At 46.2% G+C, this 27381-nt stretch overlaps 1 protein-coding gene across 2 annotated transcripts in view; it reads left to right on the top strand.

Annotated features, from left to right (window-relative positions):
• Positions 1-27381, top strand: part of LOC147678662 (chloride channel protein ClC-Kb-like) — a 253087-nt gene that overhangs the window by 95109 nt on the left and 130597 nt on the right. For both annotated transcript variants that reach the window (XM_086946113.1, XM_086946112.1), the window contains exons 7-9: positions 8075-8200; positions 14349-14433; positions 21014-21115. In XM_086946113.1, coding sequence (XP_086802239.1) covers positions 8075-8200; positions 14349-14433; positions 21014-21115 — 313 coding nt within the window. The remainder of the gene's footprint in view (positions 1-8074; positions 8201-14348; positions 14434-21013; positions 21116-27381) is intronic.

The raw sequence follows: 27381 nt of genomic DNA, 5'->3' as shown, positions 1-27381 counted from the left end.
CTGGCCAAGTCCTACCCATAGGACGGATTTTCTTCTCCTCTGACTCCTGAGCAGGCCTCTCCTTGTGACCTCCTTGGTTGCATCATGTCCTCTCTGTAGGACCTGAATCGTCTTCTTGTGGACCTCTCACATACCCTGTCTCTTTCCTGAGGGATCTTCTTGGTACTCCATTCCCTGGCTGGTGGACCTCCTTTCTTCTTTCGCCTCTTCGTCTTCACTTGAGGACGCCCTGCTTGGACCTCAGGGTTATACCATCAGGGCACTTGGTCCTGCCCAAGTGCAGGCATGCATGTCATAGTCGGTCACTCCATGTGACACGTTCAGGGGGCCAAAGGTGGCCATTCTGTGCTGGGGTGGCTGGCAGGTGCAGCCTCTCCTTCTTGCTCTCAGAAGCTCTCTCTCCAGGGCTCTTGCCCTGCTGTCAGATTTTCCAGTGCGGCCCGCTGCGCACCTCTGATCATGTGCTCTCATTCTTTCTGCTCAGAGGCGCCCTCTGCTGGTGCCTTGCATGCCTGTTGCTCTCTTGCTGTGACTGCCGTTCTCCACTGGGGGCATGCGGTGCAAACCCCTTGCATGTTGTGGCGTCAGACAGCCACTGGTGGTGTGTGTGCTGCGCATGTTCTCTTCGTGCCTTTCATGGCTTGCTGCCTTGGGGCTTTGCCTCTTTGGGTTGAGCTGCCTTTGGTTTCCCTACCTTGGCTGGGTTCACAGTCTCTCGCATCCTCACCCCTTGGAAGCCCACCAGGGGCACGTGGTGCACTTTAAGCAGTCTGTTCATTTCCTTAGGGCTTTCTTTTCTTAGTGTGCCACTCTGTGTTCAGCCCACCTGCCTCCTCTTTGGCCTCACTGAACCTAGCTGTCCTTTTCCTGGCAGGGGCAGCTTGAGACTACTTGAGGCTCTCTGCGGAGGTTAACAGTCTAAAATGATAGCCATCCAGGGGGCGAGTGACACTCTCCTTGGACAGTCTCTGGCTAAGCATGCGATCAAACGGTCCTCATGGCCTGCTCTTCGACATGGTGCAATTAGACGTGGCATTGGGGGCTCTCTCCTTCTTTCTTTGTATAATGCACCTCGCAGGTGTACGGTGGTCCAGAGCAGCATGCCTCTTCAGGGCTAGCTTTGCCCCGACATGCCCACTAGACTGTCCCTAAGCTACGTTGGCCTTCCATGCAGTGATCAATCGATAGATGGTGCTGCCGCCTTCCACGCTGCTTGTGCTCTCTCCCTGGTGGTGCTACTCCCCAGGGCCCGCTACTGCCTGGACAAGCCACAGGACCGGGACATAGCAGCAGGGCCACAAACAGAGCTTAGCCCCTCACAAACAAGTCCCTTCGCCATAGGTCGAGTGGCCGCGGCAACCATTTTGATGCTTTTAGCCGCACCATGCTCCTTTCACCCGGGGACCAGGTACCGTCTCCAAAGGGCACCACTCAGACACACGTGGCGGGAAACCTCCTGCAGGGCAGCGGCACCTCCTCACGCTGGCTGGCCTGCCTCTCACCAGGTGAGTAATGGCTGGAGCATGCGTATATTCCGGGGGGCGGGGGGAGAGGGGGCGAGCTGCTCCGCATTCTCTTCGCAGGCTGCGCAGTCATTCTGCATCTAGAGAGTTAGGGCCCTAGGCCCACATGCAGCAGGAATAATGACACATAGTGTTACTGTCTGGAAGTGGCCCAGGGCCCCTTTTATTGGTAGGGTCACCGGACCGGTGACACCTGTGATGGGTGGTTGTAAAGTGAGTATGGAAGCCAGCCCTCAAGGAGTGGCTGGTGGGAACACATTGTTGTAGAAACACTAGACCGTGGCCGCCGGTTACTGCACCACCCAACTCACGAGGACACTCCACACCATCCAGAACACGGCAGCAAGACCCACACTCCACCTCCCCAGACAGACACACATCACCCATCAACTCAGGAAACTCCACTGGCACCATTCAGAAGAGATGCCAGTTCAAGCTGCTCACCCACGTATTCAAGGCACTACACAAGGAAGAACCGGAGGACCTCCAGAAATGAGGGAATTCCCACCAACCTGCCAGGAAACTCTGATCCAGATTCTCTCCCTAGCAGCCACCCGACACATCTGCCGGACGGACAGTGGAGGTCACTGCTTCACCTACCTGGCGGCTACGACCTGGAACAACCTCCCCCTGCACCTTAAAGCCTCTCCATCCCTCCAGCTGTTCAGGAAGGACCTCAAACCAGGATATTCAACCAATAGGAGAACAGGCAGCATGACCCCACAGCGCCTTGAGACCCTCACGGGTGAAGCAGCTGCGCTCTACAAATCTTGATTGATTGAAGATGGCCCTGATAAAAAATACAAAGATGCTTTGACCAGGACAAAGAAGTTGCTATTTCGCTTTCTCTGACCCTCCAGTGCCTGGGATCATAAACACTGACAGATGCTGGGGTTTCTCTCTACATTGAGTTAGAACCCAGCCCAGATCAAACAGGTTTCCACCAGACAGACTGAATGCAAGAGGTTGTAAATAACTCGCAAACGCTGCCAGTGTGATGCCACTAGGTGGCACTAAAGTGCTGCGGACAACGAAACGTTTGCGCCTGTCGCCATTAGATGTTCATGGCGCATGCAGGGTTGTGCGTCGGCGACAGAGACCGAAAGTTATTTCAGTGCTGCGTGCCAAAGCTCTCATATTTACAAGGTCCATGGGCGACAAGTTCATGAAGTCTAGGTTTTAAAATGTGCATTATGGCGCTTTAATTCCAGATTATCTCATTATGAATTAAGGACGACAAGGCCCAGGATGCGATTGCGAACTACAACGGGGCGCCAAAATCATGATAATGTGCAAACAGGGGCATATTATCAAGGACAGGCGGTACATTATCGCCGCTTTTATCGGCAGGAAACTGCCGATAAAGCGGCGATAATGGCCTTAATAATATGCTGTATGAATTCCAATCGAAGCCCATGTTAGATGTGTTCACATCTAACAAGGGCTTCGATTGGATTTCATACAGCATATTATCAAGGCCATTATCGCCACTTTATCGGCAGTTTCCTGCCGATAAAAGCGGCGATAATGTATCGACTGTCTTTGATAATATTAATATGCCCCATGGTTTTCTAAGCATTTAACACCATTTCCGTCGGTGGATACAAGTGAAACAATACAGCAATACCGCTGCTCTCTAAACACCTTGAAACAGCAGAATGGGCTGTAGCTAATGTTGTACCAACAAATGGGATAAAAGGTGCTAATCCCCATCTATATCTGGATTACCTGTTGAGGTAATTTGATTTACTTTTGTCGTTTCATACAGCGCGAACTCAACCTAAAGGTATTGGCGCGCTTTACATGAGCACCAGATACATTACAGAAGAGCACATTCATGTTTGGGGGGGGGGGGGGGGGCGGTAGCAGGGTATACGGGGAGATTACGTGATTTCCCCAAGATCACAGGATGTTCAGCCGTCGCCGAGACTCGAACCTTACCTAGCTCCCTAGTTTCAAGTACGCGGCTCACCACCCCCTCTCCCCTTTGCAGAAACTGCGGATTTGCCTAAAACGAGGACTTGAGCCTCTGAGACGTTCTCTCTGATGATTCCCGTAACACTGGCCCTAAGGCCCCCGAATGAAGACCATCACTTTCACATTTAAGTGACATTTTGCTTCAGACATTTGGCTTGGAAATGTTGCAGGTGCTTTTTACATTAGCAGGAAAATGCGGCAGAAAGTGGAAAAATGCTTCTCTTAAAATGCACAAAACTCTAATCTACCGCACGGCTCCCAAACAGACGAGTGTAATCTGAATGAACATGTTTTTATGGGCCTGTTTTAAGATAATTGCTTGTACATTTTCCATTTCTTCCGATGGGTCCCCGTACACTGGCTCTTCATAATTCTATACCTGTACATTTGGTCCACCGAGGCGCTCTTTGCTGTCATCAGACCAGCCTAGGTGCCCCCTGTTTTTCAGACACCTCCACTGCCACCAGCAGCAACTCCAGTGAGCCCAAGGCTGGGCTGGTGAATGGGACGCAGGTAAAACTCCTGCCCAGCAGAGCATCTGGGGGGCTGCTTCTAGGGGACAGAGGGATCTACAACAACCACTAATCCACGTGCAAACGAAAAGACGGAAACCTGTCGAGTTAGTTGTGAGGAGAATGTTCTTTTCTTAGGACAGAATCTCTCACCCACCCACCCTGAGGCGGCATGCTTCTTCGTAAGGATCCTCCTCTCGTTGGCAAGGGTGGGGTGCCAATGGAGGCTTTAACCGTAAAATGAGTGGAGCTCTTTGAAACCTATGTATGTCTGGTTTTGGTAATGGAGTGAAGGCATCCTTCAGTGTAATGACAGAGAGGGAACAGAAAGAAAAAACAATTAAAACTTCCTGCTGGTGGACTGTATGCTTTGTGCCACACCTCTGTAGATTTAAAATCCAGAAAAAATCTTCAACTCTGTCAAGCAGTCGACATGTTTCTGTCCAAAGAGAACAAAGTTGTGAATGAACAGTTTCAAAGTACATTCTCTTATGTCACATTTCTGTCTAGTAGTAAAGCTTGAACTTCTTTCTTGAAGAGATTGCCTGGAGTGATCGCCCTCATTGGTGGTGGTAGTGAGTTCCATATGTTTGGAGCAGATCCAGTGAATTTGAACTTCCTTGGCAGTAATTATTCAAGCTATTATTGAAGCTGTTGAATCTAAGAAAGACTGAATGTTGGAGAGAACAAAGTAATTTACCCATAAGTGCAGCTCCCCATTTTTAGTACCTCTCGTAGACTCACCTGCAAGCCACCTACCACCAAAGTTATGAGGCTTTACTGTTTGTAGTACCTGAACAGCTCTGCCTGTCTAGGGAGTCGGAGCTCTGCTTCTCTCCAGCCCATTGTTTGGGCCACAAAATGAGGTGGAAAGACTACATATTTTCGAGATATGTTTTCAATATTATTTGAGTCTATTGAAACACTGCTGTAGTGACGTTGACTACTGAGGTTTCCCAGTCTGACAAAGAGTTTGTGAATCTGTGAAACATACCAAAGATGAATAACTGTAGTTACAAGTAAGTAACTTTTGCTTCTTTTACCCGCCATCACACGCGGCTCTCTGGCCAATATGTTGTTTGTGGAAGGCAAATAGCAGTGCATTTATGTTTACATTCCTTTTCATGCATGTTTGGTTTTGAGGAAAGTATATCTGCCATATGACTGAGAAAAGGATAGATTAGTGCAATCCGTTACACTTCCTATGAAGAGGAAATAGGGGCAAAAGGAAATGTGGTTAGGAGCATGCATCACTAGTCCGACCTCACTTACATTTCTATAGTGAGATTCAGAGAGGTAGAGCGAGAGACAGAGAAAGAAAAAGAATGAGAGGGTAGAGGGAAGCTAATGAAAGAGAGAGACAAAGAGATGGAGAAAGGGAAAGAGAGAGAGGCTTGGAGGTTGACGGAAAAGCCAAAGGATGAGAGAAAGAGAAGAAAGAAAATGAGTGAAATGGAGAGGGGAGAGATAATAAAGAGAGGGGAAAAGAGGAAAACAGACAAAAGATTCAAATAGTGTGATGGGAGAGTAAAAGAGAAAGATTCAGAGACAGGGAGACAGGAGGAGAGGGAGTGAAAGAGGTGGACATATATGAGAGAGATAGAACAGTAGAGAAATGGGTATAGAAAAAGTTATAGACAGAAAGGATAGTGGGAGAGAAAGAAACAAACGGAGAGAGAGAGCAAACAACAGGTAAAGAAAGAGGAATAGAGAACAAGAGAAACCTGAGAGAAGATGGGGAAAGAGCTAGAGGGAAGAGTTAGAGAAATAGAGTGAGAAAGGAAGAAAGAGAGATATAGTGGAAAGAGATGAGTATTTGAGAGAGCAAGACACAGACAGAGACAGAGAGCAAGTATAGTTTCCGTCAATGAGTTGTTTTTTGGCATTGCTTTTGATTGGTGCATCATAGCCCCGTCATTCTGTGCTTCTTGGCAGCAGTACTTATTCCTGATAGGATACCTCCAGTTCTGGACCCGCCGTTGCCAGCATCTTTTGGCAAAAGCTAGCCTCTCATTTCCAAGCATCCAGGGTGAGACAGACATGAAGAATATAAGCAAGCGGCAACGTTTAGGCCTTGATTAGACATTCTCACTCGGAGCTCAGCTTTCTGCAGTGTTTGTGGCGCAACTGGTGTTCATACTGTCACACTTATCCAGTATTGGATCTTTCATAGATTCACATGCTTGAATCATCCCTGCCATCGAGGTGGGAGTCTCACAGTAAATTTTAAAATAGTAGTAATAAATTTGACCATAGGCAACAAAGTGTTGCACCGTCACTGCATTAGCCCATCGATGTCCTTTTGTAAAAAGAACCAAAGTCAAAACACAGCCAATCAGACATCAGCACCCTCTAGAACACGCCACAGAGAGGCAAGCCCCTCAGACCTTCTACCGCACGTCATTGTGACAGGGATTCTCCATGAGCTCTTCTCAGTTTTTTCTCTTCATATTGGATTTTTACGATTTCATGATGTGAGAATCTTCGAAGAAAGGTCTCTTCAGGCCTTGTGGGTCCTGTGGTAAGAACGGACTGCATGCTGGAGATCCCCATTGTATTTACTGCCTGTACCCTCTTTATAAGGTAAAGGACTGTAAAATTTGCAGAACTTTTTCTTCAAAAACTTTGAAAGATAAAGAAGGCAGACTACTTATTTAGTTGGAGCGGCTAAAATCTAAATCTTCTGTGGTCTCTGATGAGGAAGGCAGTGTAAGTTCCTAGGCTTCAGTCCAGGTCTCTAATAAGATGGATAGATCTTTGGAGGGACATAAGAAAGCATAAAAAAGACCCATCATGAGTCTATGCAAACTGCCTCAACAAAAGGGAAGCTTCCATTCCTTCTGAGGAAACATCTGCCTCAAAAACTCCCTCTAAACAGTCGAAGACTCAGTCAGAGTCCGTGAAGACATTGTTGTCATCGACAAAGAACTCGTTGATGCAAAACCGTGCAATTCCCATTACCGGTCATAATTGGGAGGAAGAAAACAAAATCATGAAAGCATCATATTCAGGGCCGCCAATCCTTTCCAGGAGTGATAAAAAATATAAATCCCCTGATGATTCACCAGCATGCTTAGTGGGCCATCCAAGGCCAGATGTTGTAGTTGCCCATGCTGCGCAACAAAGATCACAGAATCCTTCGGTACCCATTACTGCTCTGCCTGATAAGGATGGATGGCGCTTAGACAACATTGGGAAGAGGTTTACCACCATTGCTGGTGCGCCAGCGCATGCTGCCAATTCCCTGGCAATTCTAGGAAGACATGAACGCCAAATGCGGTTGGATGTGGCATCATATCTTGAATTCTTACAGGACGATATGAAACAGGAGGCAAGAAAGAGTCTTCTCAAAGGTGAAAGATCAGCCTCTGAGATCATTGTTATATCTATGGACATGGCTTCTCTTGCTTTTAGGCAATTAGCTGGCGCAGCAGTTCTTCATCACCTGGCATGGCTGAAATCTAGCACTTTCCGTCCTGAGGTGCAGAGTAAAATGTTAGACATGCCGGTTGATGGCGATGCACTCTTCGGAAAACATATTGATGAGGCCTTCCAAGCGATCAAAGCGGATACTGATACCGCTAAGGTGCTAGGAACGCTCCAATATAGGAGCTCGTGTCTTACCGATACGGCCCACTTAAAGCCCTGGGTACAGCACAGCAAAACAGTCAAAATGTGAACAAAAAACAACATCCACAGTAAAGCACAGGAACATCACATTGCAATAATGCAGTACAAAAGCACAACACCACACAAAAAAATTCACCACCACAGCAAAATGATATAAAACAAATATGCAGAAACATTCCTGTCATAAATTACCTCCTTCAGAAATCTGTGTTCTTAATATGATGGAAGTGTTTGTACCAATCACAGTCTTTATAACCACCAAGGACATGAAAAACTACCAATCAAAAATGTTTCGTGATCCGGCCCTAGATTTGGGTTGTGTGAATCACAATCAATACATAGTATCAAGATATCGCATTTTTTATTACAAGAGTCTGCTAACCATGCTGCGCACCCTACCTTCTCAGCACTTCTCTCTCTTCACTTTCCTAGGTGTCCTCTTCAGTGTGGAGACCACAGCCACGCATTTTGCAGTTCGCAATTACTGGAGAGGCTTCTTTGCGGCCACATGCTCTGCCTTGATGTTCCGCCTGTTGGCCGTGGTGAACAAAGAAAGAGGTATGTGGCTTTGGTCCCGGTATCACTAAGGGTTCTTGGTAGGCTTCAGGGCAGGCAGGTTGTCAATCAATCAATTGGGATTCGCACAGCACGCCAAATCAACTGCCAGGGTGTCCAGGTGCTGAGATCCGAGGTGCTCGGGTGGCTTATGTTGAATAGCCAGGCCTTGAGTCCTCTTCTGAACTCCTGAAGAGAGGGTGAAGGACAGAGATGGAGGGGGAGGCTGATCTGGGACTTCGCGGTGAGGTAGGAGAAGGAGCGTCCTCCACTGTCGCTTCGGGGGATGCAGGGGTGTGAGTGAGGGAGAGGGAGGCAGATCGCAGGAGTCTAGAGGGTTGGTAGACGCTGAGGCTCCCCCCTACTCACTCCCTACTCAGTAGCAAAATGATGGACAACAAGAATCCATTCCCCATGTACCTGAATAGGGTCTTGTAAATAAACAGTTAATTGCATTACATATAGTTTAACTTTGTAAGATATCTACTGATATATAGCTACCACTGCCTACTTAGAGCTAATGGAATTTCAAACAGTAGGGTGGGTGAGCACACTGTCAGCGTGCAAATACTAGCTGTCCCAGTGCATTATTGTAATTGCATTTCTCAATGGTGTTTTTACTGACAGCCAATTAAGTGTTCGCCTTTCAAAGTTGGTGCAGCCAGTGTCAGCCATCCTCTTTTTTACCATAATGCAACTAGAGCACTATTGCTAGCAAGCTGGCAGTGTGCTCCCCACCACCACAGTTTGAAGTCCCCTGGAGGATGCACATTACGGAGAAGCCTCTGTGACTTAAAGTTCTACTGAATCTGCAAAATTAGATGCAGCTTCCTAATACCCCCCCCCCCCCCCCCCCCAGACTGAAGGACGTCTCCCTGTGGAATCAAAATCAGTATGAAAGTTTGTCCAGGGATACCCTAAACTGAGGTGGAAGACTGTGTTGTGGTCATTTTAGTGTTTGATTGCAAAAACACCAAAAGATAGCAAGGAAATATGTTAAAACTTTACTCAAACTTAACTAAACCCCTAGGCTTTGGAAAAATACCAAAACTGATACCCTGTAGTGCCAGGTAAGTAATGTTTTCATCTCCAGCACTGGATGTTTCATGGATTCTCATGCTTGAACCATTCCCTGTCTCCAGTCTTCCTCCTGAAGATTCAGAGCCTGTTGACAGAGAGTAATCCAAGGATGTCAACCTAAGACATATATCAATGCTGAAGAACTGAATTTACAGCTTAGTAACGTTTTCTTATTTTGTAAGTGTGCAGTATCAGAGGGGCGTGAACACCAGGTTGCCGTCTGTGCAAACATTACTGTTCATTTTATGGAGGCAACAGATGCCCACGTGCACTTGCATGTGTTTTATTTATGTTTCGTGAAACTTCACTGATGTTTCAGTCCTTATCAGCCAGGCAAAATAATGCTACTGGGTGCCCAAGTAGAATTTATTTAGCAGGCACTAATACCGAATACAGTTTAGCGCAGAATCATATCACGTTCCTGGCCCTTCTTATCACCCTGGCCTCTGAGTACACAGATCCTCATGGTATTCCGTCTCTATTGAGACCCCTTTTCACTGACTTACAAAGGCAGAGTAAATCCAAGATCTCGTGATGTAGCAGCGCTCCAGTATCAAGATGATCTTCCTCAATAAATTGTTGTCTGCACTGCTGGTCCTCCCAATCTCGGTCTGTACCCCTACAGTTTGTAACTTTTAATGTATGTAGGAAGACACAAAAGGCTTAGCAGTGACTAGCTTTGACCGAACTGAACTATCCAAGGATAAACACAAGGGCCCAAATGAGTTCAAATCATGAAGAATCTTTCCCGCCAAATTATTATGGCTCATACTGGGCAGCAGGATGCCGAACACTGTCCATCCCTACAAAATGTGATGAAGATTGAATCCTCCTTTGGGTTCAGCCATGCACCAAGTTCAAGCCCCCCCTCCCCTGACAACAAAAGAGAGAAGGCAGATCACAAATCACAGTTTGTAGAAGTCTGGCCCCTGAGGTATTAAATAACGGACACTTGGATATCTGTCAAACTGTGCGAGAGTTGTCAGACTGACCAGGACTCGACAAAGGTAAATCGAAAATATTCTGTATCTGGTGCAGGTGTAAAGGTTCACACACTCTTCATCTTCTTAATTATAAGTTGCTATAGGTACTTCTGCAATTAGCAGAGAGTGGTTTCCTACCCTCAATCAAAGTTCTAATTGAGAAATGTAAAGAAGCCATCAAACCGTCATTGTTTCCTAATGCAAATAAAAAAAATTCAAAAGGCCGGTTTACAATTTTTCCCTGGATCTAAGAACAGAGAACAAGATGAAAGACTAATGCAGCCAGATGCCATTTCCACTATTTATAGTCCAGCAAGCTCCTACCTAGAAGGACAATAGCTCAGTTTACTAGAAGTAATAAAGCTAGAGCAACTCTGCGTGCAGATAGTCTACTTCCGAAGACGTGTTGGTCAGGCATGGAGATAAGCCCTCAGTGTGCATTCTGCACGGAAGCCCTCATGGCCAAGCACTCTAGCCTTTTCCTCCTTCAGACGCACCATGTGCAAGCGAGCATTTTACATCCACCCTGCTGACATGGAAGCAGCCTTCAGGAACATCTGGCACCGACTGGTACCAAGAAGAAGTTCAACAGTAAGAGATTTGAAGCCAGCAATATAAATGATGTAATCGACAGAGTTTTGCTGACAGTCAGCAGTGGAGGACCCAGAATTTGAGAATCAGAAACCCACTATCCAACTCGGAGAACGTGCAAGATGATCACAAGACTCATTCGTTTATGAAGAGTATTTTCTGCTTGTTTGAGATCTGACCACTAAGTAGTGATTCTGAATTTAAAGAGCTTAAAGACCTCCTCTTTGTTAAACTTCCTAATCTGTCTCACTTGGAGCACATACTCTATATAGAAGAATGGTAACAGGATAGCTCCCCCCAAAAAGGCTGAGATCCCGGCCTCCCTCCTCTTGGTTTTCCATCCCAATTTAGAATGCGGAAGGGGAGATGGAGTTCCAGTGCTCAATGAAAACTTTCATGAAAGTGGAATTATGCCTTAAGGAATAAGTTAAGTGACAAGAGGTCAGCCATGCTGTCCGGGTATGACTTACCCACTGCCACGTATATCAATCCTGGTCTCTCATGAGACTTTGTCTGGCTTCCCGCCGCAGGATTGCTCAGAATCTAAATCCAGCAGGTTGATCTTCAGCATAAATTGGCTGCTGCCAAAGGTCTCACTGGACTATACGTCAGCACCTTGCTATAGGTCTGTCTCTATTTCCAGGGTATGTGGCCAAGAACTGAAACCCTCATTCGCTAATGCAACAAATCTGCAAATGTTGCAGAAGTTTACTCTAAGTCTGTTACTTTTATACTCTTTTCTTGTCCAAGAGATGTTGCAGGCCACAAAGATCATTTGTTCCAGTCGACTATGTGCTCTTGCCGGATTTATGGCCCCAAGTTGTGGAGGGTTAGTGTAGTTACAACTTAACTGGGTTTTGACCTGGCACAGCTGACAAGTGGCCTGGTGACTACTGTACTATCTGGGAAATCAAAAATACTTTTTGTTGAGTTAGATCTGGGCAGAGGTACATAGTGTCAATTTGCTGTAACAGCAGTGGACAGAACAGACAGACAAACTGCAGTAAAAACAGAAAAAGGTTAGCATCATGCATTGCTTTTATACATGTTGGAGTCTTTATTCTTCTTCTATTCAAAATGTATCATTTTATTACCATGTACGCAAGAGACTTTTCAGGAGAAAATGTCAGCAACAACTTTAAATTAGGCACATCTTGATGTGGTAGCAGAGTCATCTCAAGAATTTGGGGGGCCCGGACAAAACATATTTTGGGCTCCCTTGTACCGACATTTTTTTCAGTTTTATTATCTATTTCCTACTAACTCAATCCTCCATGATGCCAAACAATACCATTTTATAGGTTAAACTTTAACGAGGTCACATAAAAACAGTTGAAATATGTCTTAGTCAAGATCCCAAAAATCCTTAAGAAGGCGCAGGGTAGAAAAACAGAGTCAGAGGTGGAGGAATGCAGAGAGGGTTAGACTGACAAATAGAGACTGGGGCTTAATAGAGAAAGTCCATTCCCTCAGCAGGCCCCTTGGAAGATGGGGCCCTGGGCAATTGCCCACTTTGCCCATGCCTTAAAACGTCTCTGTATGGCAGGTGTGGCTGTTATACCTCCTTCCCTCTAGGAGTTCGATTGTCAGCCTGTCTAATATAACATTAGGCCCATAAACAGCACATAGAGGTGCTTCTGAAAGTGCACTCTGCTAAACAATGTTGATGTAGATACAAAATAAGTGCAAGGACCTTTGGGCTGATCTTTTCTTCATATCAGTGCATCGTCTTCTGGATAGCAGCTGATTGTGTATCTTCTGCCTGTCTTCCTCACCTTTATCCTTTCGGATAGAGAGAACAAAAGGCTGGCGGTTTTTGGAAGGATGTGCTTTTCAACAAGCACAGTAAGTATAACAGCTGCCAACTCCTGAATATATCTCCGGCCTAACAGGGAAGACATATGGCTGTGAAAAAAATCAGAAGGCTCTGGCTGCTGTAGGCCTATGCAAAGTAGGCACCTCCAGGTCTGTTGTTTTTGCTTTATCTCAGTTTCTGCAGTGACCTTGGAGCAAAGGCCCTTATTCACTTGAATCTGTTCCTCAACTACTTTTGTTAAAAAATAATTGCATTAAAATTTCTTAGCTTTTTATGTATCGTCATATGCTTTATCACTCTGGCTTTGTGGGTTGGCATAGAAATAAATTACTTTTGACCTAGTTCGGCTATTGTTTCTGAGACAGATGTTTTTTCAGATGCCCTTTTCATGGCTAATATTAAGAACAAATAACTCCTGCTAACAGTACTCTTGTGAAACAGATGTTTCTGATAGAGATGCCTTTCTCATAGATACTTCTTCGGGGTTATTTTTGCTAATATAACTCTTGTTTATAGCTGGTTGTGAAATAGATGCCGTGTTCATGGCAACTGTTAATGCCACTTACTAATATTATTCTTGTTGTTATATCTGATATAGAGGCCTATTTCCAGGATGGCCTTTTTATGGCTTTTGTAATTTGCTCCTCGTTATATTTTGTTCAATGAACTGTATTTAATTGTTAAAATTGTTGCTTATTATGAATTTGGTCTTTGCATTGGCTTTATCCATTTCACGGCATTATGTATTTATTGTTTATTTTGCCCCATTGAAGACTTGGCAGAGTCGTAGAGTGTTAAAGAGTAGGCAAGAAAGAAACTTTTATTCCCACACTGAGCTGCTACAGATGAAAAGGGTTGGGCAGACAACAACAATAATAAAAATAACAATAAGTCTTATTAGTAGTAGTATTGTTTTTATTAGTATATAATTGTTCTTATTAAGAGTAGTAGGCTTGGTATTAATCTGTCGCTGGGCAGCTGTAGTACAACAAGTTTGCCAATCAAGGGACTTTCCGTGACAGTCTCTCGTTAGCCACGACTAAGCGTTCTCTGATATGAGCCTAGAGGTGCCATGTCTGCCCTGCTGAAGGAGGAAGGATAGAACCCCTGAGAAACTGAGGCTTTGATAATGTATAAATCTGGAGGCGCAGGGTATGCAGACGGTTTCTGGGGGATTTGTTTCGAGAGGAGCCTCATCGGAGTAGGGAAATCATCTCATTGCACACAGAATGTTTGTGGAGAATTGAGTTATCAAACACACAAAAGGTGATGGGAGGCTGCTTGCAATATGTTTAACCACTGGCAATCGCTCGGGGTAGTATTCCAACCCATCGTTTTTTTGTTCATCCTGCCACCTCACATTAGATCCATCCATATGCAAATCAGCCTTGACCCTGCTCCTCGTGGGAAGAGTCGAGTCCGAACTACCAGGCCAGGTCCTCCCTGAACCGGAACACAAGCCAGCCATGACCGGTTTCCCCTGTGTGGGGCTCTCCTGTCGGGTGTAGCTTGGCCCCAGTGGCCCTGGGCATGTAATGGTACCAATAGATGAAAAGCTCTAAAAATAGTTCTAAGACCCTTCTCCACTGAGGAAAGGATGGCAGGCACTAGGAGACATCTTCACCGGAGAACTATTCTTCCATGTAACAGAATGTCTTTCTCACCCCTGTTTTCCCTGCAGAAACTGTTGCTGTTCTCTTCAGTACCAACTGGAGGGTGGAGTTCCCTTTTGACCTTCCTGAATTCCTCTCCTATGCCATTTTAGGGTGAGTAAGAAGCCTTTGCATTGTGAGATGAAACAAGCCCTTCAGAGTTTACACAGTCTTTGAGTGTGAAAGGCAAGCATGGGGGAGTGAGAAGAAATTAAAAATGAGGAAAGGTGATCTTCGAGATCCAGACACAAAGGTGGAATCTGCTGTTCTTTAAGGCAATTAATAGTTCTGTCATTTAATGTATGGTATGCTAATTTTACATGCATGTTTAAATAAAGGTTTAATGATTCTCAACACTGATACGTAGTAAGTAAATCAAATTAATCTTCTCTGAACTAACAAAATGAGAACGCTAACAAGTTGCTAATCAGAGGGTTATGAAGGATGTGAGGCTTGGAAAAGGAACTACCTTAGGTGGGGCAGTTGAAAGCTGCTCTATGAGCCGCTACAGGGCGGGGTGACCGCGTCGCCTGCCTCCTTACTCTCCATCTTAGGGCCTCTGTATGAGTAGGCAGCCCCATCCCTAAGGTATGGGTAATTCCTGGGGTTACTATTACCATCTATTACAACCTGGAATCAGAGGATAGCCTAATACATGAGGAAGCCGGGAGTACCGAACCAATTCCCCATGTTCCAGCAGCGGAAGTATCTTGGTAAATCATAACACCAGGTCCCTTGAGTTACCGCAGATCTTTAAATGCTAATGGGACTGGTAAACCCTGCTACCGGCCCCTCTGGGATTACCGTAAGACTCCTAATGAAATAGGTAGGTAGGTGTTTGATACTTCCTCCACAGCCAGGAAGCCCAGCAGAGTGGCATCCGTCTGTACATTGGTTCCCTATGGTAAACAGGTCAAAACAATTGCAGATGAGCCCCATAAAGACCACAAACAGGAATTTTGTGAAGTGGTGCTAGCATCTTTCTCCTCACCAATGATTAGTGTGGCCGTTTACCGAGCTTGCAGTTCCAGGCTTCTGTCATGGCATCACACCAAGAAGCAAACACAAGGAGATGACGGACGGAGCGCTGAAACTTTTCAGATACTCACCCCTAGTCACAGATCTGGTTTGAATCCATCATCGTTCTATGGCTCACTCCGCCACCTCAGTTCAGACCCAGCTATATGCAAATCAGTCTTGACCCTGTGCATCATGGGAACAGTCCAGCCTGAACTGCCAAGCCTGGTCTTTCCTGGGCCGGAAACAAGTATCCAAGAAGATCATCCCGGCTGTGCCTCACTAACCTGAAGCCTGATGCAGAGCTAAAAATACTGGACCTGCCATTCTTTGGCACTGATGTGTTTGGCCAACATGTGGAGGAGGAAAAGCTGCAATTGAAGAATGATGCTGAAAAAGTCAAACCATTGGTCAGATTGAATGGAAGCATTTTTCGAATTACAATTCCTCCAAAAAGTTTGTTCAATTGATCAATGCCATAAGGTTCAATCCCATCAAAGATGAGGCATGAGAATCAAGTCCTCTAACCTGCCCCAGTCTGCCAGTGCTTCAGGGCTCTAAACCGCCTGTCTAATTCCAGCCAATGGCTCAATCAAATATTTACTCCACTGCACCAGGGGGGTGCATGTCATAACACCTGAGAAAAAACAGGTGAGCGTTCGATGCTGATTGTTATATGAGATGGCTACACTTCACAGTACCTTCTCCATTTGTTCTACCAACATGGACATCACGACTTGCACAAGGAAATTGTGTGTCTGCTGAAGAAACAAAAAGTAGAATTGGTGTGTTCATACAATTCTAGGTTTAAGGCTCTCCCTCAAGTTGAAGAGAGTACTCCCATGCGCTTGCACTTTATCAGATATTTCCCATCTCTGTGAAGGAGCTTGGATGCTTTTGTACCACTGTTGTGCAGTGGCAAAGAACACACAAAATGTCTGCAGTTTGTTGTGGGCAAGTATTATTTCCAATATTCAGTGTTCCCCTTCAGGTTGATATCTGTGCTACAGACCTGGTAACACAAAGGGGTATGGCAGTAGTGGCAGTCTATCTATGTCATCAAAAGATCTTCGTCTACATAGATCCAGATGATCGGCTCATTACAGTGGACAGTCCAGTGGAGAAGAAACTGAGTCTTCAGATCACAATCCCCCTGTTACATTTTCTGGGTCTACAGATCACCTTCAAGAAGTCTGCCACAACCCAAACTCAAATTCTGTCTTACTTAAGAGCAACTCTGGACACTAAGGAAAGTGCTTCTTTGTAAAGAGAGAGTGGCATCAGTTTAGAAAACAATGTAAATACCAACAAAAACATAGACACATTTCTTCCCTTCTGGGAACAATGGTGAAGTACATCTCCACTGTCCCAAATGCAAGACTGCACATGCAACCTCTTCAACAGTATCTTGAAGATCAATGGACATAGTAGGATGACAATCTAATCCAAGTGTGAGAGGGTAGGAACTAAATGTGGAGAGGGGTATAGATGCCTCTCATCAAAACTGTAACCTATAGACATTCAAGGGGGAGTTTTTGCAGTGGAGAGAGACTTTTACTGGTCTATTTACAAACATTTCATGAAATGCAGCACAGCGAGACAACTTGCTGCACCGTGCAAAAGGGAGACATTTGAAATGCACCACATTTACAAAGTTATGGTGCACTGCTACGTGCTGCGTAGCCCCAATGCAGGCACCCTTGCACCTACTGCGATACGAGCTGAACGTAAGTGGAGTAGAGGAAAGTGGCATGGAGTGGATTGTCATAAAGTGGAGTAGAGGAAAGTGATTTGGAGTGGTGTAGAGATGAGTGGAGTGGACTGACGTGAAGTGGGGTGTCATCAAGTGGCATGGAGTGGTGTAGAGTGTCGTAGAGGTCGTAGAGTGTCGTAGAGTGGCAGGGCACAGAGTGGAGTTCAGTTGAGTGAAGTAGAGTGTCGTGGACAGGTGTAGAGCAGAGTGGAGTGGCATAGAGGGTGTTGCATAGAGAAGAGTACAGTGTTGTGCAGTAGAGTGGCATAGCGCAGAGTAGATTGTCAAAAGTGGCGTGGCATAGAGTGGAGTAATATAGTAGAGTGTGATGGCATAAAGTGGAGTAGAGTATTGTAGAGTGAATTGGTGTACAGTAGAGTGGAGTTTCATTGAGTTTCATAGAGTGGAGTGCCATAGAGTGGAGAGTAGTGTGTCATAGAATAGAGTGGAGTAAAGTGGCATGAAATGGCATAGACGGAGTTGCGTAGAGCATCATAGAGTGGATTAGTGTTGTGGAGTGGCAGAGTGGAGTATAGTGTTGTAGAGTGATGTAGAGCGCAATGGTGTAGAGTTGCGTAGCATACAGTGGCATAGCGTGTAGCAGCATAGAGTGCAGTGGTGCAGAGTAGAATGGCGTTGAGTTCAGTGGCAGAGAGTGCAGTCTTGCAGAATAGAGTGTCGTAGAGTGCAGGGGCATAGAGTACAGCAGTGCAGAGTACAGTGGTAAAGAGTAGAGTCGTGCACAGTAGTATGGTGTAGAGTGCAGTGGTGTAGAGTTCAGGAGTACTGAGTAGAATAGAGTGGCGTAGAGTGCAGTGACATAGAGCATACTGGTGTGGAGTGGTGTAGTATGCAGTGGCGTTGCATGCAGTGGTGTAGAGTCTTGCAGAGTGGAGTATAATAGCACTGAGTGCAGTAGTGCAGTGTAGGTGCCATAGAGTGCATTGGTTTTGAGTAAAGTGGTGTTGTATGCATTGGCGTACAGTGCAGTGGTTTAGAGTAGAGTGGCGTGGAGTGGTGTAGAGTAGAGGGGCCTAGACTGGAGTGGCGTAGAGTGCAGTGTCGTAGAGTGTAGTGGTGCACAGTAGATTAGAGTGGTGTGAAGTGGAGTGTCATAGAGTGCTTTGGGGTAGAGTGCAGTAGAGGTGGCATAGAGTGGTGCAGAGTAGAATGCAGAGGCATAGAGTGCAGTGGCACAGAGCAGGGTGGTATAGATAGATTGGCATTGAGTTTGGTGGCGGAGAGTTCAGAGTTGCAGAGTGGCGTACGGTGCATTGGTGTAGAGTGCAGTGGCATAGAGCTGTGCATATTAAAGTGATGTAGAGTGCAGTGGAGTAGAGTAGAGTGCAGTGGCATAGAATACATTGTTGCAAAATAAAGTGGTGTACAGGCCAGTGGTGTAGAGTGCACTGGCATTGAGAGCAGTGGTGTAGAGTGCAGCGGCGTAGAATAAAGTGCCATGGAGTGGAGTGGTGCAGGGTAGATTGCAGTGGCGTGGAGTGTCATAGATTGGAATGGTGCAAAGTGGAATGGAGTGGCATAGAGTGCTGTGATGTAGAATAGATTGTTTCAGAGTAGAGTGCATTGGCGTAGAGTGCAGTGATGCAGAGTAGATTGGAGTGGCTTAAAGTGGATTGGTGTAGAGTATAGTGCATTGGCATTGCGTGCAGTAGAGTGGTGCAGAGTAGAGTGCAGTGGCATAGAGTGCAGTGGTACAGAGAAGAGTGGCATAGAGTGAAGTGAAGTAGAATAGAGTGGTGAAGTGTAGAGTGGTGCAGAGTAGAGTGGTGCAGAGTAGAGTGCAGTGGCATAGAGTGCAGTGGCGTATAGTAGAATGGCATAGAGTACAGTGGTAGAAAGTGTAGGGTGGCAGACTAGACTGTGTGTTGGCCAGGGTACATTGGTGTGGTGTGCAGTTGTTTATAGAGTGGTGCAGAGTAGAGTGCAAAGTAGACTAGCATAGAGAGCAGTGGCATAGAGTAAAGTGATGCAGAGTAGAATAGAGTGGTGCAGAGATCAATGACGTAGAGTACAATTCTGTAGAGCACAGTGGTGTATAGTGCAGTGGCATAAATTGTTGCAGAGTAGAGAATAATGGCATAGAGTGCAGTGGTGTAGATTAGATTGGCATAGAGTGCAGTGGCGTAGTGTGCATTGGTTTTGAGTTAAGTGGTGTAGAGTGCATTGGCGTAGAGTGAAGTGATGTAGAGTAAACGCAGTGGTGCTCAGTAGAGTGGAGTGGCCCAGAGTGGAGTGGTGCCGAGTGCAATGGCACCAAGTGCAGTGGCGTGGAGTAGATTGTTTCAGAGTGGAGTGTTGCACAGTAGAGTACAGTGGTGTAGAGTGCAGAGAAAATTAGAGTGGCGTAGAGTGGATTAACATTGAGTGCACTGGCGTAGAGTGGTGTGTTACAGAGTAGGGTGCCAGAGTGCAGTGTAAAAGAGTAGAGTGGCATAGAGTGCAGTGGTGTATGGTAGAGTAATGTGGGATAGAGTGCATTGGCATAGAATATAGTTTTTTAGAGTAGAAAGGCGTAGAGTGAAGTTACATAGATGCTTAGATTTCTTTCATTGGCCATTCTCGGCTTATTTCCCCGTCAGCATCTTCATCGACTTATCACAGATGATGAGCATCTATTCCAAGCTCTACTGAGATAATTCGGCATCTTCAAACTCTTGACTCATGACCCTTATTAGTATTCTGCAACCACCTTGTTACTCCAATCACCTTGCAGTCCATTTTCTTTTGCACTGGAAATCTGAAAAGTTATCTTGTTTTCATAGAACTACTGGCCCATATATCTACATATTCAACCCTCACCTATCCCATGGTCTGTAGTAAGGGTCCATCTGCGTTTGTCTGGAAATAGCTTGCGTGGGTTTGCTAACGGGTTACTGGATAACTTCACGTTCCATTTATGAGCCATCATTTACGAGCACTGTGCAGTCCAGTACTTGTACTCTTGCTTGGCCCTTATCAAACTAGTTGGAGTAAAGTTCTAGATTACAGTGGTGTCCCTAAGGAAAGAATGGATTTGAGTATGGGGTGCTCAGCTGTTATGACTTGGATTCATCTGGCCAGTTTGGGTTCGGTGAGTAAGAGTTATTAGGGCACAGGGAAGTTCCCACCATAAAGTTTACAAAAGTGCTATTCTTAACCTCTGACTCTCAGCTGGATCAAACTGAGGAAGGTCTGAACGTGAAGAAAGTGGTTGTCTGTGGAAACTGCTACAGTGCATCAATCCGGAAGCCATGAAATCCTAGGACTTTGTTATGTTAAGCTATAGTCAAGTGTGCGGCAGATGAAAAGACAAGACGTAAAGGGGAAGGGTCATCAGTAAATAAGATTGTACCTGGAAATATACAGTCACTACTGGGTATGGTTTAAGAAGCTTTTTCAGTCAGGAAAGCAAACCATGTTTCTGAGCAAACTGACTTTCAAAGTGAGGTGGAGTAGGCTTCAGCCAATTCCCGCTTGTGAAGAGATTAAGTATAGACTGGTGGTGCACAAATGCCTTATTGAACACTGTTAGTGAACAGAGGCTCGGTTCCTTATGTTAAGCTACCTGTTTTTCGATGCCCTGCTATCGTTACTGAGTGTGCGAACGCATGAGCCCTAACATGCCTATATTTCTAATCTTTCTGCCTGTCGAGCTACGGCAAAGACCCCAAAAATATGCTTCCCCCCCATATTTGAACGCTAGAGTTGAAATAGAAAATCATCCTGCCTTATAATTGTTTGGGCATTTCTGTGCCTCCCCTCTACTTTTCCAGGGAAGCATAGAAATGATGCTACTTCCGGGAGGCGCATACATGCAAATGACGAGGACACTTCTGGTCAAGCGCGCCTAGGCCGCATGGCACATGATCCACACAATCAAGTGTGTCCTCTGACCAGCTACATTTGTCTTCCTTTCATTTCCAGAGTGGTCTGCGGCTGCCTGTGCTGTGCATACCTCTTCTGCCACCGTAACCTGCTGCTCTTCCTGGAGAACACCGCAGCCATTAAGAAGTTTCTGACCAACAAGTGAGTCTGTTCGCTTTTTTCTCCTATTGAGCAACTGTGGTATTGTTGCTATGTTGGACATCTCTGTGTTAATTGTTTAGGTCAAGCCTGGGCAGCGCATGTGCTGCTCTGTGAGCCATGCTTTATTAGACTATGTACTTGAAGCCCCGCCCACTCTCCGCCCTATTTGTCGATGGCTTGTGTCATTGTCCTTCGTAAATGCTGGCGTTTGATTCGTTATCATGCTTGTTAGTCCCTCCTTAGTAGCACCTTGTCTTAATTTGAAACCTCCCATGAGGCCTGGCCCTTTTACTTTGGTTGTTACACAGTAGGTCTTCTTTGGTCTGTAAGCACTATTTACTTTAATGAGTTTCTCTTACTGCAGGAGGGTCTCTAATGCGCAGCTGGGACCACCGGCTTGTTTATTTAACTCATAACAAACTGAGAGATCTTCAGGGGCCATCGGAGACAGGAGGGGGCAACTCATCAATGCCTTCAAGCATTTGGAATGCAATAGGTCTGGCATTGTAAATGACAATGCCTTTTATTTATGTTTTAAAAACCACCACATAAATAAAAGGCCTTGTCATTTACAATGCCAATAGCTCAAACTTGCGTAAATGCGAGACCTATTGCATTGCAGAAGCTTGTAAATCGTATATAGTTGAAGAACGGGGGGAGTACAACATATTTATTCCTTTTAATAATTTCCTCAAATATGTTTTTTCAGTCTTTTGCATTCTTGTGAATTACTAAAATCTATGAAATTAAATGAAAAATGAAGTGAAATTTGCATTTGTAGAGCGCGTTGAACCCCCAGTTATCTAGGCTGAAGAGGCAAAGACCAGCAACAGTCATGAAGAATTAAGATTAAAATAGCCAGGTTTTCAAAGATTTTTATAACCGCTCGATGCGGCGCACATTTAGCCTCTGTGCGGGCGAATTCTAGATGACGGCCCAAATCCATCGTTTTTTTGCACTCCACACCACCCTGGGTTAGACAATGGCGATATGCAAATCAGCTCTGACCCTGTGCCCCATGGGAACAGTCCAGTCCGAACTACAAAAGCCATGTCCTTCCCAGAACGGAATCAAGCATCCGAGGACCGGACTGGTTTTGAGGTAACACCTCTCATCAGCCCGGCTAGCTTGACTCCAGTGGTGTGGAGTGCCTGGGACCCACGTCTGAGCATCCCCAGCGCACTTAGGGCGGAATTTGCAAACAAAACAGGTGATGGACCGAATGTGGATCAATGTCACACATTCACCCCAGTCCGAAGATCTGGGCCCAAATCCATCGTTTTTTTGCACTCCACACCACCCTGGGTTAGACAATGGCGATATGGTGTGTTTGCATATTCCGCCCTAAGTGCGCTGGGGATGCCCAGACGGGGTCCCAGGCACTCCACACCACTGGAGTCAAGCTAGCCGGGCTGATAAGAGGTGTTACCTCGAAACCGGTCCGGTCTTCGGATGCTTGATTCCGTTCTGGGAAGGACATGGCTTTTGTAGTTCGGACTGGACTGTTCCCATGGGGCACAGGGTCAGAGCTGATTTGCATATCGCCATTGTCTAACCCAGGGTGGTGTGGAGTGCAAAAAAACGATGGATTTGGGCCCAGATCTTTGGACTGGGGTGAGTGTGTGACATTGATCCACATTCGGTCCATCACCTGTTGTGTTTGCATATTCCGCCCTAAGTGCCCTGGGGATGCCCAGACGTGGGTCCCAGGCACTCCACACCACTGGAGTCAAGCTAGCCGGGCTGATGAGAGGTGTTACCTCGAAACCGGTCCGGTCCTCGGATGCCTGATTCCGTTCTGGGAAGGACATGGCTTTTGTAGTTCGGACTGGACTGTTCCCATGGGGCACAGGGTCAGAGCTGATTTGCATATCGCCATTGTCTAACCTAGGGTGGTGTGGAGTGCAAAAAAACGATGGATTTGGGCCCAGATCTTTGGACTGGGGTGAGTGTGTGACATTGATCCACATTCGGTCCATCACCTGTTGTGTTTGCATATTCCGCCCTAAGTGCGCTGGGGATGCCCAGACGTGGGTCCCAGGCACTCCACACCACTGGAGTCAAGCCGGGCTGATGAGAGGTGTTACCTCGAAACCGGTCCGGTCCTCGGATGCTTGATTCCATTCTGGGAAGGACATGGCTTTTGTAGTTCGGACTGGACTGTTCCCATGGGGCACTGGGTCAGAGCTGATTTGCATATCGCCATTGTCTAACCCAGGGTGGTGTGGAGTGCAAAAAAACGATGGATTTGGGCCCAGATCTTTGGACTGGGGTGAGTGTGTGACATTGATCCACATTCGGTCCATCACCTGTTGTGTTTGCATATTCCGCCCTAAGTGCGCTGGAGATGCCCAGACGTGGGTCCCAGGCACTCCACACCACTGGAGTCAAGCTAGCCGGGCTGATGAGAGGTGTTACCTCGAAACCGGTCCGGTCCTCGGATGCTTGATTCCGTTCTGGGAAGGACATGGCTTTTGTAGTTCGGACTGGACTGTTCCCATGGGGCGCAGGGTCAGAGCTGATTTGCATATCGCCATTGTCTAACCCAGGGTGGTGTGGAGTGCAAAAAAACGATGGATTTGGGCCCAGATCTTTGGACTGGGGTGAGTGTGTGACATTGATCCACATTCGGTCCATCACCTGTTGTGTTTGCATATTCCGCCCTAAGTGCGCTGGGGATGCCCAGACGTGGGTCCCAGGCACTCCACACCACTGGAGTCAAGCTAGCCGGGCTGATGGGAGGTGTTACCTCGAAAACAGTCCGGTGCTCGGATGCTTGATTCCGTTCTGGGAAGGACATGGCTTTTGTAGTTCGGACTGGACTGTTCCCATGGGGCACAGGGTCAGAGCTGATTTGCATATCGCCATTGTCTAACCCAGGGTGGTGTGGAGTGCAAAAAAACGATGGATTTGGGCCCAGATCTTTGGACTGGGGTGAGTGTGTGACATTGATCCACATTCGGTCCATCACCTGTTGTGTTTGATGTCTCTCATAGGCATAAGTGTACACTCTCCCCCCAGCCTGGGACACACAGATGCTGTCAACTGCATGCACACAGGAGCAGACATTTTCACAAGTGCCCGCACACACCTGCCTCCATCTATCATGGGTCATCTGGAAACTCTGGCCAAGATACACAAGTGTAGGGACATGTGCATGAGGCTGAGGTCTGGAAATAATGGTTTCTATGGCAAAAGCCCCAGCTCCTCAGTTACTACAGAAGTGCAGGCTTCCAGAACAAAATCTAGCCTTTCCTCATGTAGATTCAAAACTCATCTATGAGTTATCAGCTGTTAGAAGACGTCATACAACATCCCCTGAAACATCTGCCCCCAGACCGGGGAAGCTAAAGGACAGACTTAAGTGCTGTAGCAGCTATGCTGTACATCTTTTTTCGCAACCGTGTCTATGCTTTTGCTTTCCCCTTCTGGGGGAGCAGATATTTCAGGGGATGTTGTATGATGTTTTTAAATAGCCTTTTAGCTGCCATTATCGCGGTCCTCTTAGAGACATACAATTGGGTTCTATGGTAAAAATGAAAATATTTGCAGGAGGGCTTCAAAAAGAACACTCTAGTCTTGACCCTCTTTGCTAAATAAGAAGAAATACTGCAGCAGCAGGGCAAACACAAAAATAGAGAGGAACGCCATCAGAAGAAATACTGCAGCGACAGGGCAAACACAAGAATAGAGAGGAACGCCATCAGAAGAAATACTGCAGCGGCAGGGCAAACACAAGAATAGAGAGGAACGTAATTGGAAGAAATACTGTAGAGGCGGGGCAAACACAAGAATAGAGAGGAACGCCATCAGAAGAAATACTGCAGCGACAGGTCAAACACAAGAATAGAGAGGAACGCCATCAGAAGAAATACTGCAGCGACAGGTCAAACACAAGAATAGAGAGGAACGCCATCAAAAGAAATACTGCAGTGACAGGTCAAACACAAGAATAGAAAGGAACGCCATCAGAAGAAATACTGCAGCGACAGGTCAAACACAAGAATAGAGAGGAACGCCATCAAAAGAAATACTGCAGTGACAGGTCAAACACAAGAATAGAAAGGAACGCCATCAGAAGAAATACTGCAGCGGCAGGGCAAACACAAGAATAGAGATGAACGCCATCAGAAGAAATACTTCAGCGGCGCGGCAAACACATGAATAGAGAGGAACACCATCAGAAGAAATACTGCAGTGGCAGGGCAAACACAAGAATAGAGAGGAACGCCATCAGAAGAAATACTGCAGCGACAGGTCAAACACATGAATAGAGAGGAACGCCATCAGAAGAAATACTGCAGTGGCAGGGCAAACACAAGAATAGAGAGGAACGCCATCAGAAGAAATACTGCAGAGGCAGGGCAAACACAAGAATAGAGAGGAATGCCATCAGAAGAAATACTTCAGCGGCGCGGCAAACACATGAATAGAGAGGAACACCATCAGAAGAAATATTGCAGCTGCAGGGCAAACACAAGAATAGAGAGGAACGCCATCAGAAGAAATTCTGCAGTGGCAGGGCAAACACAAGAATAGAGAGGAACGCCATCAGAAGAAATACTGCAGAGGCAGGGCAAACACAAGAATAGAGAGGAACGCCATCAGAAGAAATATTGCAGCGGCAGGGCAAACACAAGAATAGAGAGGAACGCCATCAGAAGAAATACTGCAGAGGCAGGGCAAACACAAGAATAGAGAGGAACGCCATCAGAAGAAATATTGCAGCGGCAGGGCAAACACAAGAATAGAGAGGAACGCCATCAGAAGAAATATTGCAGCGGCAGGGCAAACACAAGAATAGAGAGGAGGGCCATCAAAAGAAATACTGCTGAGGCGGGGCAAACACAAGAATAGAGAGAAAAGCTGTCAAAAGAAATACTGCAGAGGCGGGGCAAACACAAGAATAGAGAGGAACGCCATCAGAAGAAATACTGCAGAGGTGGGGCAAACACAAGAATAGAGAGAAAAGCCGTCGAAAGAAATACTGCAGAGGCAGGGCAAACACAAGAATAGAGAGGAGGGCCATCAAAAGAAATACTGCAGAGGCGAGGCAAACACAAGAATAGAGAGGAGGGCCATCAAAAGAAATACTGCAGAGGCGAGGCAAACACAAGAATAAAGAGGAGGGCCATCAAAAGAAATACTGCTGAGGCGGGGCAAACACAAGAATAAAGAGGAGGGCCATCAAAAGAAATACTGCAGAGGCGGGGCAAACACAAGAATAGAGAGGAACGCCATCAGAAGAAATACTGCAGAGGCGGGGCAAACACAAGAATAGAGAGGAGGGCCATCAAAAGAAATACTGCAGATGCAGGCAAACACAAGAATAGAGAGGAGGGCCATCAAATGAAATACTGCAGAGGCGAGGCAAACACAAGAATAGAGAGGAGGGCCATCAAAAGAAATACTGCTGAGGCGGGGCAAACACAAGAATAGAGAGAAAAGCTGTCAAAAGAAATACTGCTGAGGCGGGGCAAACACAAGAATAGAGAGAAAAGCTGTCAAAAGAAATACTGCTGAGGCAGGGCAAACACAAGAATAGAGAGGAAGCCCATTACATGCATCCATCTGTCACTCCTGCAGAGAGGAGACCTTCCCCATCAACACTCTTTCAACTACTCTTTCCTTTGCTCCTCCTGTTGTTGTTGCTGTGGCCATCGGGAGTAAACTGGCGAGAACGGGAACATGATCTGATCTTGGAACCCCCTCCCCCAGCAGCCAATCATCTCAGAGTTATGTTTATGTGACAACGCCAGCATTGGAAGGTGGGCTAAGGGTTTGCTCCACAAGATACTGCCAGTAATCATCAACCACCTCAGATATGTGCTTCAGAGCTGAGGTCAATGCAGACGCAGACAGCTCTCATCTGTCCATGGTGCAGCACATCCCTCTGTGTCATATGATGTCATTCATGTCTTTCTTTCCCGTGTGTGCTTTACATGCATATTTATACATCCACATTCAGCGCATAGTATCTTATTTTTATTCTACCAGCTTTTATCTTTATTATGCAAATGATCGCTTCTGTCAAATGAATCTCTGAAAGATTGGGCCTTCTGTGTGCTGGGTCAGTCCCTCTGGAACTTCCCTCCAGGAAACCTGACCCCATAAGCCGATCTCCTTGATTTTGCCTGTTTGTCCAATAACGATTCAGAATATTTCCAATGTGCCCACTGGTGTGAGGACCATGCCTTGCATATCTTCTCCCAACCCCAGTGATTTTACCTTCATGTGGGGCCTTGTGAATTCAGGCGCTGGGTAGA

Source organism: Lissotriton vulgaris, chromosome 12 (assembly GCF_964263255.1).
Source record: "Lissotriton vulgaris chromosome 12, aLisVul1.2, whole genome shotgun sequence".
Classification (NCBI taxonomy): domain Eukaryota; kingdom Metazoa; phylum Chordata; class Amphibia; order Caudata; family Salamandridae; genus Lissotriton; species Lissotriton vulgaris.
Note: the sequence above shows the minus strand (reverse complement) of the source record. Positions and strands in the feature narration are given on the sequence as shown.